Raw genomic sequence first — 11,724 nt, forward strand, 5'->3', positions numbered from 1 at the left:
TTTGTTTCAATATGAATTTTTAATGCTAAATTCAAATTATGAATGTATTTATGTATAAATTTGTTCTTAATTTTTTTTTTTTTTAGCATAAACATCATTTTTAAGTAAATATGTGTTTACAGGCCTATTGATAATTGCAGTATTTTTTGTATTACTTGCTTAACGTTATTCGCTTCAAAAATATATAAATTGACACAGACTTGCTGTGAGTAAGGAAAAACAGAAGTGATTTGAAATATAAAATGTTAAGTTGCCTACGAAAAATTGAAAAGTAAAGGCGGGAAACAAAACTAGAAAAACCACAGTAGCCGCGAGAGAAAAAAAAGTTTCTTCCCATTCTTTTTTTATCTTTATTTTTCTATTTTTAGTTGGCAATTTTACTTCAAATAGCTTTTTTCTTCTTCTCTCATTCACATTTGGCAAGTCTTGAAAATGGGTGCCTGTTTTTGAGCCCTTGAAACTTGTCGACTGTTATTTCCGCTTTGCATATTTTTGAAGCAAATGAAGTGTTTAGTCAAGCAATACCTTAACGTTTTAGTATCTAGGGATTATTTATTTAGTATTGTAATTTTTTTTATACAAGAAAACACAATTTACAGAATTATTTTTGTTTATCAATACAAAATGCATTGATAAATAAATTAGTTCTAGTTATCCTTCTTGCTTGATGGAATGACTTGTGGGTAAAATGCAAGTTTAAAATATGATAAAAATAGCATAAATGTTTGAATAGATCTATACTGCGCTAAAAATAAAAAAAGGTGTTATTGAATTGAAGTACTTAGGATAATGTATAAAGAAGGGGAAACCTGGGAAAGATATTAAGAATGTTTAATGCAAAAATGTCGCTTTTGGAAAAAATTGTATTATTAAATTCCCTATTTACGAGAAAATCTTTTATTCAAAAATATACAACATAAATAATTTCAACAATTATAATCTATTGCACAGCACAGAATTTTAAATAAAAAAAAAAAAGATCACATCAGTTAGAAATAAATAATTCATAAATATGAAATAAATTGAAAGTCAGCAACATTGCTTCTACATTCCCCTATCCAACAAAGGAAATTCACACACTCACAAGAAAATAACCATGCTATATCAAGATTTCCTTACGATTACAGGAGATACATTTTTGACAGGAATTTTATACGAGTAAAACTATAATTGTTCAGAAATCATTAATTATACATTACATTTTTTTAGAAATCAAAAATATTTACTTAATTTTAGAAAAAGTGCTTTTTATACGATCATGTACTTTACTCTTTTTGTTACCATTAAAAATATGTATTAGAACTAACCCAGGCTAATTTTAAAAATATTAAGGAAAAAATGTAGAAAAAATTACAGTTAAATTTTAGTTCATCACTTGTCCAATGACTGACCAATTTTACATTCTAATTTATTTAATTTAAAAAATATCTAATTAGGAAAATAAAAATTAATTAGTAACTTCAATTTAAAAAAAATAAAGCCTGGAGTAAGCAATAATACATTATACTCGTAAATGCATAGTGGAAAAAAAATGAACACCTTTACAAATTGCAAGTTTTTAATTCTTTCTTTCTAATATTTCAAAATTATAACAGTGCTATTTGTAATTTCATAGATATAAGTGCAATAAGCTATTTTATAAAAATGAGACGATTTAAATGTGAATATAATGTCTTATTATTAATAAAACTATCTTTGTAAATTATGCTTATGCAAATTTCAAAATTGTTAAACATTAAAAATACATAGATAAATATAATATATTCTTTTGGCTCTTGTGACAGAAAGTGAAAAAAATGAATATTTCAAATTTAGAATACAATATTTTGAAATAAAATCTATAATATACTCCATTTTATTTTTTCTTAGGACTGGATTGATTTTGGTTACCCAGAGAAGCTTTCTTTCTTTTATGATGATGATTCACAGTACTGCAAAAAGCAGAAAAATAAATAAAAAATTAATTGAGCAAAAAAAAATCATCTAATGGTTGGATTATTACAAACTATGCCAAATGATTAATCTTAATGGTAACCTCAAAATGTCAGTTAATTAGTACTTTTTATTAATTGAGTTATGAAATAAGATAAAAACGGTCCTCTTTTGAATAAACATACCTTTTTTGAATGGATTTTTTGATTTTCTAGCTAAAAGAATGGTAAAAAATTTGGGAATCTCAATGTATGTTTCATCATATCTTGGAAACTTTTAAAGCGAATCCATGCTTTTTGGATAATTTTAAAATTTGTTCAGCGTAGGCAAATATAATTCCATGAATTTTTTTATATTTATAAATACTTATTAGTTTTCAATATTTTATGAAATTTTAAGGAGTGATTGTGCCACTAAGAGAAAAACCCATTTTATGTGTAAAAACTCTATATCAATTTATACACTGTACATGTGAAGATTATCACACCTCCATTGTAATTAATTAAAAAAAAAGAATCAGATTTTAAAATCCTGTGGATACGAATTGCGATGCATGATTTTCAGATCAAGTAAATATGAATCGCAATCAATATGTAACTTTTAATCACAATATTGGATTTTAAAAATGTGTAAATACGATTCGCGACATGGGATTTAAAAATCATGTGAATATGAATTATTAATATTGGATTTTAAAAACACATGAATACTAATCACAGTATTGGTATTTAAAACTCATAGATACTACATTTGCGTGAATACGAATCGTGACATTAGCAGATTCTGGGGCAATTTCAAATATTCAAAATCGTAAAAATCCGCCAAACCAAAAGAATAAAATTGGCGGATATATGGTAATTGGAGGAAGAATCACATGTATGTAAGTGTCTCTTTAAGGAAAGTTTCAATTTTTAAATTTTAGATTGCAAAACTCAGTGAAAATTTCACCGAACAATAAGTTTTTGTTTCGCGGAAGTCTTTGCAAACATACGTTCTTGAAATAGTGGAATTTTGCAAAATTTATGGAAAAATCACATGCTCTGCTACTTGTTTTTAGACTCTGGTACACTCAGCCTGTAGAAGTGATTTTGTTAAATTTTTTTACTTTATTACATAGCTCAAAATTATGTAAGAATATGTGTTCATTACAATTCAAAAATTTGCTAATGTTATTAAATAAAATAATAAGTAATAGTAAAAACATTTAAAATAATTTTATAATATATATATATTTTTTTAAAAATTGAATAAAGAATGAAATATATGATTTTACATAGTTCTTTTAAGTTTCAAGCACGACTCTAGATTTTTATTTGACTTTTAACTTTACTTTTTATTGTATTAATGAAAGAGAATGCTTGCTCGCACGAATATGTCGACCCGAAGATCGTCAGTACTCCAACTTCTTCACCTCACTGTAGCATTTTAGAAGATTATTCCATTAGGGCCTTAGTTCACAGAATTTCTTTTAGAACTGTCAATTTGTGCAGCGCAATGTGCATGTTGTTCTGAACTTCCAACATGCTCTTGAGTTCTGTGAACTCCACAAGGCTTTGATTTTCACATCAAGATTGAGATGGGCTGACTCAGTGGAGTCTGATTTTCTCGCAATTAATGGAAAAAATTGGAGATCAAAGATAAATCGGAAGTCGTCATGGAGAAATCTTCAGAGGAAGGCATTGGGCTGTCAGGCCAACTATGATGATGATGAAAAGCATTAAAAATTTACTTTTGTGTTTCTAATAATCTTGGCTTTGCCGGTCACCAGTGACCATCGTGGTACTACGAACAAACTCAGGGCAGGTCACCGGTGGCTCCCCATGGCATCCAACGTGTTAACGATTATGAAAATAGAAGCGATTGAGAAATTAGGTATTTAAAAAATATTTTCTTATTTTTTAAAGGTTTTGATAATAAATCAGTAATTTTTTCATATGAAAACTGGAGAGCAGCAACTTTACAACAAAAGAGCTGTATGGTTCTCACAAGCTGCAAGTTGCTGACCCCTGTTCTAGTGTTATAGGAAACAAGTTTATAACATTTAAATCAGAAACAACTTTTGACTGGCACAGAAAATATATTTTGGGTAAATGAATTCATATATATAAAAAAATAATAATTATACAAGTAAGATATCGCATTTTAAGTTAAGTGAAGGAGTGCGTGTGAAGAAGTGGATTTTAACATTAATTCATGATGAAAAAGTGAAGGTATGCTTAACTGATTTTCTTAAACTTTTACGAAGTAACGAACTTACCGTTTTGAAATATCAAAATCATCCAATGATGACGCATCTATAATGTCAATTTCTTTACTATTGCCAGTACCTAAAAGAATGGGATAATTAAAATTACAAATAAAATTTAAAATATCTAGTAAAAAATGCTTCATCAAATGTGTGTTAGGATCAGTACATGAGTTAGCTTATGTTATTTCCATAAATTAAGGCTAGTCAGCAACATGTTACTAAGCTTTGTAACTATTTATTAACATAGGTTATAATTTAAAATAATTATTAATAAGCTTTGAATGTAATGGTTCAAATGTATTTATTAGAAAACAAATTTAATTAGTCTGCGGCAGAATGCAATAATTAAAAGTAAAGCCACATTTTTTTGCCTTTTTTGTAGGAAAAAAAGAGGCAAATGGATACATTTCTTAAAAATATTTCTGAAAAGGAAAATAAAAGTTTATTAATCACCATTTAGATATCTACATATATCTAGTATTAATATATAAATATTTATTTTGAATGATACATGAGCTAGTTTGGACACTTTTTAATCATCCTTTACTAATTTTTTTTAATATACTTTTAATCCTTTTCTTGTCTCTATTTTTCCCATATAATCGTTTAATCTATTGTTTCAGATTAAAAAAAAAGTCTTGTAACAAGGTTAGTTTTAATTAATGTTAAAAGCCCAATAAACATTAATTTAAACATAAGTATCAGCTGAAATACATTATTACAATGCAAAAAAGAAAAAAAAAAAAACTTTCAAAGACAAGATACTACACTAGAATTATATTTTTTATACTTATCTAGTAAAAAAAAAATTATATTTTGATTTTATAAATCAGTTTAAAAAATCTATATTATAAATTAGCTGAGATGCAGAGGCATTAATGTAATTTCGATGAGTAAATTTTTGAACTGTTATTAAAAAAATAGAATTGCAGAGGGTAATCAACAATTGAAATAAAAGAAACAACTTAGAACGTGCTAAAACATTTATTTTCCTAAATTTTAAGCTGTATAAAAATTAATCGAATTTAATAAATAAAAGCCTAAAATGTGGAAAAGAATTGAAAATAAAATAAATATTTAAATTAATTTAGTAAATGAATATCCCAATAAGTTATACCTCCCATTGTTTATCAGTTAACCCATACTCACAATTTTCCATATTGATGCAGCATTAACTTTCATTTCAATTAATTAAAAAGAGCAAAATCAAAAATAAATATTAAAAAATCTAAGAGATAAGATTTTTTGAAATTTTTGCTTTTATTAAAATAATTTATACATAATTTCTTTTTAAAGAATAAACTAAAAAAAGGGACTTAATTTTAATAATATGGTAATTAAGTATAGCTTAATTAAAAGTAATGCAATTAAGTGATTGTAAGTCTATTTATTATTAAAGGAACAACATATACATTGGCTTCACAACTAATGTAAAGAAATAAATAAAATAAAATCAAAAATAAAATAATATACCTGAGGAAGAGTGATCTTCAATTTTTATAGGTCCAATTGTGTCATGGTCACTAATCGTCTTATCAGGAACATATTCTGCAACAAGAACACATTTAATAAAACATGTAAAGCAAAATGACATTTCTGTGATCTAAACCATTTAAGTATTAATAATTTTATAATGAAAATTTAAAAAAATGGTATTTTACTGATTTAAAAGTAACCAATAAAGGAAAAGAAAAAAGAACTCAAAAGGTAACATACATTGCTATAATAAATTTAACTCTTGATCATTTAACTCCTAAAGAAAAAAAAAAGTGGAAAGAATCCGACAAATAAAATTTTTTGGTTCTAATGAATTTGTTAAATCAGGATATGACAATATACTGATGATAACACAGAACAGTGGTTTTAAAATCTGATCTTATAAAAGGACTCATTAAGATTTTCAGAAAATTACAATATTTTCTTTCCCGATTAATTTTTTTTCTTTATAAAAAAAGGTTAGCATTTTTTATGCATGCAATTTAAGTGATGAGAATTTTTCTCAAACCTAGACTAGAGTTCAATGTTTATAAAGTACAGAAATGGGAATTGAGAAGCACTTATATTTTTATGCAAAGAAAGAAAGCTTTTCCTAAAAGTCCTGACTATCTATTACCTAATATTGAAATATTTTTGAAAATTTCACAGAAGAAACTAATAATAATTGTGTCATTCCTTATTGATGATTACACTGTTTTAACATTCACTGTTTTTCATTCCAATTCTTTGTAAATCCACATGGTTTTCCAATAATTTTTTCGGTTGCTTCTCTATAGTTTTTCAAGCTAATTCTGAATTTAAGCTATCACTTTTTAGAAACAATTTGTGACAATTTCATTTTTGGCAGTTATTTATAATTTTTTCGAATACATTCACATGGTTTTTTAATTTCCCATATTTTTAATACATTATTACGACATAGACTTTCGATTTCAAGTTGTAATTTTTTTTTATACATTTGATTCATGATGATTCTATTGTAATTTCACGTCGTATGATGATAGTGCTTTTGGTAAGCTATTTATAATTTTTGACGACCATTTATCCATGGTTTATCAAACTTTGATAAATTTTAATATGATGTAATTACAGCATTTGAATTTGAGACTCTTTAACACGTTCAATTAGTGACATAACATTCATCATAACTTCAAGTTGTTCGATGATAATCTTTCAGAGCTTTTCCACAAGGTTCGTCACAATCTGATATTTTTTAATACGCTATCATGATATGCAAATTTCTAATTCGAGATGCCATGGCACAATCACGTCGTTTTCAGATTTTTTTTCTTCTGTGGAACAAATTTTGTGCCACCATTTTTATGAATTGAAACTTAGTGAAAAGAAGTCAATCCACATGGAAGTCCTGAAGACTTCATTTTTACAAATTTTGAGTTTTGTGTAGGGACTGTATTTACAAATTACAATGTTGTAAAGAGGCCGTTTTTTAAAAAATTTGAATTTTTTAAAGAGGCTGTAAAACAGCCCTAATTTCTGTCTGGATTAACCCCTGATAGCATGATATAAGGAAAAGCCCTGTTAATATTTGTTCAGAATGTTTTTGGTTAATGATATCACACAATTTTCAAGAAGACAAAAAGACACTGTTGAGTATTGTACTGTCATCAGGGATGATTGTGACACAAAGTGAAAAATCCTGAAACTGCTATGCGCGAAAACTCAATACCAATTTATATGCTAGAAATGTTTAATGAAATCTGCGAATCAATTGGTCTTGAGAAACGCGGAATTTCACGAAATTCATGGACAAATCACATGCCCTGCTCCTAGTTTTTAGACCTGGAATGATGATATGAAAACCCTAGATTTCCGGGGTACACCCAGAATGCAATCACCCCTGTGTTATAAGTAATTCCTGAAACTTGAAATATACCTATCTGGAAACAATGCTATGGAAAAGTATGCTACAAAAATATCACTTTAGTCAAAGTAAGACTTACCACCATATTGCCTCAAGCTCTTAAAATAATATAATGTTATTTTACAATGACTTTTGTTGGATCACATTCAGATTCATAATAAAATAAGGAGCTATTTTTTTTTAAATAAAAATAAATTTTAATTCTTTTCTTACCATGATTTATGAAAACTGAGTCCTCAATTTCTTTCTTGACATGCACCTGACCTGTAAAAATCAGAATTTTATGCTTTGCATGGATTATTTGCTGTTGGTGAATGTATTAAAATAATCTTTTACATATAAATCAAAATAAAAACAATTAAAAGACATAAGGGTTTCTACTGTAATAGGCATTTTAGCAAAGAGATAAAATACCACCAAAAAATGTAAAAATGAAAGACTTATGCTTTTCTGCTAAAACATTTTACCGAATTCTATAAAGAAAAAAAAAAGACAACTCTATGTTACAAACAAATAATAAATTTATCAACTAATATTTTAAAATTTTGGGTTTTAACATTCTACAAAAATTCGTAGAATTGTACGACAATTCTTCAGAGTTCTCCCGAGGAATAAAAAAGGGCAGGGCTCTTCCTCTCTGAAAAGGGCACTCACTTAGCACCGTAAAAATTTATCAAAATGTGTAATATAGTACAGAACCCGTTATCCGGAAATCAGAAAACCAAAAAACCGGAACGAAATTCGATATATTTTCCCGCAATTTTCAAAAAAAAAAAAAAATTAAAAAAAAAATTCTTTTCCTCATAAGATTTTAGGATTTTTCTTTCTTTTTTGAAAGATGTTTATCTTACCATCATTTCAGAAATAATCATTAGTGTATTACCTCATCGTTTTTTCTTATTTTTAAGATTATTTCCAAATACATATATTTTTTTAAATTGGGTTTAACACTAAAAAAACAGCTTTTTGTAGTGATTCAGAAAACCGTAAAAATCAGTTATCCGGAATAGCGATAGTCCCGATCGTTCCGGATAATCGGTTCTCTACTGTATTAAGTAATAACTGAATGTTATCCTCAACAATTTTTAAATTACACACTTATACTATTCTAAGAGCATAGAGAAACAATTGTAGTTTATGAAAATAATTGAAGGCATACTAAAAGGCAGTTTTTGTGCATATTTTTTTTCTCCAAAGAAAGTAAAGTAACAAAAAATTATTAATTAAGATAAACAACTTGAAAGCTTTTTTCTATAACTTAAGCTGTAAATTAAGAGAAAATGAACATTTAAAGGTGCATTTTTTTTTAAAAAAAAAAGGTATTTATTTAAAAAATAGTTTTAAAATATAAAATAACTTAAAAATTGTGTTAATATCTCCCCCCCCCCCAAAAAAAAAGATACTTATAAAAATTTAACCAGTTGAGAATAATCCTAACAAAGTAAATATTGTAATAGTTAAGCAGAAAACCAATAAATACAGTGTACCAGTGTGTATTTAGTATTTAAATAGTGAATTAATTTTTTCAAAATGAAATATGAATAAAAAGGCAGTGTTTTTAAGGGATGGCGGCTTATTTTTATAAAAAGGGCAAAGAGAGTGCACTTATTGGGATCAAAGGGGGCTGCCCCCCCCAAAAAAAAACTCTTATGGAAAATACCGTATTTTTTAGCGCTTTAATATTTTGTTGTAGATATAATGTTGCAATTTTTTTCCACAACAGATTAATATAGGTACATTCAGTTAAGATGTTTTCCTTAAAAATTAATCATAAAAAGATTTTTTAAGCATATAAAAGTTTCATTCAGGTATGTATCTAATAGACTGACGTAACCCGGGAGAGCAATCAAAAATTTTGAGCCCTATTATTTGTACTATCAAGTAAACAGCAACAATCATGCAGTAAGATACATTTGTTAGCTGTATTTGTAATTTAATTTAATATTAAAAAATAAGTTCAATCTAATAAATACAGGAAATATAAAAAACAAAAGAGCATAATATCCATCTGTAATATATTATTTTTCCTAACGAAACTGTAAATTAAGGAAGTTAAAATAACAATAAAAAAAACTATTTAGCTATTTCAGTTAACTAAATCAGTATAATGAAGAATAGGGTTTAATAAAATAAGAATTATTATAAAATAATAAATAAAAGTTATTTGCAATAATAATTCAGGGTTTCTCGATTCCAACTTGGGTAAAAGGCTTTCAGAAATGAGAAGTCAAAGCTTTTTGGAAAACAAAAACTTAATAAAATATGGATTTTTTTAAATATATTTAACACATAATAAAACAGAAAATGGAAATTTAAATTACTAATCTTATAATTATTTAGTTCATCAAATCGTATAATTACAAATGACTACTGATGCAAGATTATTTTCATTTCATTCAGCAGTTCTCAATTAGTTTCTCAAATCATGAAGATGCAAATTCTTTTCTGTTTTATGCATTAAGGAACATTTAAGAAACAATGTTAATTTCAATATAGACTTTTATGAGATGAAACCTTTTATACAGTTGACTTTAGATCCCAGCTAAAAACGATTGACTGCCTTTATATTAAAATTACGAAATTTATGGCTATATTTTGGTCACATTTTAAAAGGGTGCACAGCCAGATTTTCCCACAAAAATAAGCACTTTTTAAGCACTCAAAAAATATTTTTAATCACCTTCTAAAAAAAAACAAACAAATTATAATTTGGATCTGTGCAGTAATACAAATTATTTTTTTCTATCGTTTAAAGTTCTTTATTTATAAACATAAAATTAATAAAACTCAAAGACATTTTCAAAAACTTTACATAATCATGATGAAACTAGTTTCTGATAAATATTGCAGAGAAATTTGAGAAAATCTAGCATTTTTTGTAACTTAGAACGACAATTGACACAACAAAGAAAAAAAACCTCTTTTCAATAAGCCCTTTTTACAAACCACGAATAAAAAAGGCCCCCTTAAGGGCTTTTAAAAAATGGAAATCAACCTTCTTTAAGCACTATTTAAAAACGCAACGCACCCTGTTTAAGAGAAAAATATTTTACAAAGAATATTCCAATCTGTAACAAAATTTTTATCACATACATGATATACTAACAAAATATGAAATATTTTTTTATCACATACATGATATACTAATAAAACATGAATAAAAATTAAACTGAAACTTACCAATATGTCTCTGATGAACATCATTGATGAGTGAATTGAACTGAGATTGATGCTTTTTAACTGAAAATAAATATTAGAAGTGCCATAAAAAATTAAAAACATTTAATTTTCTTTAAAATTGGATTAAATAATTTAATAAATTAAGGTGAAATGCAAAAAGAAAAGTATTTAAATTTCATTTTCTTTCTCTAGCAGGCAGTCAAATACATGTGTGGCCCGGTAACAAAAAACTCATAACCACTACAATACAGAGTATGAGTTATCCAGTTAATTACAAAACAGAGTATAGTTAATTATAATTATCAAAATCCGTGTGTTAAATTTGCAATTAAAGTTGTTTTTCCTCAAAGTTGAATAATGTGTATGATGCTTACTGCTTATAGAGTTTTGTAATTGCTAGGCAACAAAATATCTAAACAAAAATTTCAGTTTTATAGTATCAAATGAAACTATTTCCGAAAAAAATGCAATTATTCACAAAAAGTGGCCTTAAATAACAAGTTGACAAATAATAGAATTTTACATGTATCGAAAGATATAGTCAAATAGTGTAAATATTCACCATGAGTTTATTTATGAAAATTCAATTCAAATAAAGAAGATTAAAAACATATTTTCCCTCTCCATTTCCACCCCTTTGTCCAACAGTTGAGTTTGGTCAAGACAGGAGCAGCCTCTTATGCAAAATAACTAATTTAAAACACTCCTAAACAATATGTACTACTTCGTTTTCAATTAAAAGTCATAATTATTTACTTTTAAGATTTTTTAAGTATTTATTTAAATATCTGTAAAAAGAAAATTTAAATGCACTATAAATGAATTACCAATTTTTTAGTTGTTCACTATAAGCATATGAAATAGCATCTTGTTAAATATTAGTTCCAATGAAACCACTAAAATTGTTTACTACAACTGAGTGTTTGTTATAGTGGGATTGTACAAGTAAGATTTTAGTGTTATATCTTATTTTTGAATAGAGAAA

At 26.5% G+C, this 11,724-nt stretch overlaps 2 protein-coding genes across 2 annotated transcripts in view; both read right to left on the reverse strand.

The window, feature by feature from the left end:
• Window positions 1-7,498, reverse strand: part of LOC107450792 (uncharacterized) — a 98,415-nt gene extending 90,917 nt beyond the window's left edge. The window contains exon 1 of the mRNA XM_016066696.3: window positions 7,486-7,498. The gene's annotated coding sequence lies outside the window, so the exon portion shown is untranslated. The remainder of the gene's footprint in view (window positions 1-7,485) is intronic.
• LOC122270990 (E3 ubiquitin-protein ligase RAD18-like) lies at window positions 882-10,799 on the reverse strand (the record flags this gene model as incomplete). The annotated part of the gene is given in 5 exon segments (XM_071185496.1): window positions 882-1,931; window positions 4,190-4,259; window positions 5,654-5,728; window positions 7,773-7,823; window positions 10,740-10,799. Coding segments are annotated over 5 exon segments (332 nt in total), but the record flags the coding sequence as incomplete, so codon positions are not given.
• Between the last annotated feature and the right edge of the window lie 925 nt (window positions 10,800-11,724).

Source organism: Parasteatoda tepidariorum, chromosome 9 (genome assembly GCF_043381705.1).
Source record: "Parasteatoda tepidariorum isolate YZ-2023 chromosome 9, CAS_Ptep_4.0, whole genome shotgun sequence".
Classification (NCBI taxonomy): domain Eukaryota; kingdom Metazoa; phylum Arthropoda; class Arachnida; order Araneae; family Theridiidae; genus Parasteatoda; species Parasteatoda tepidariorum.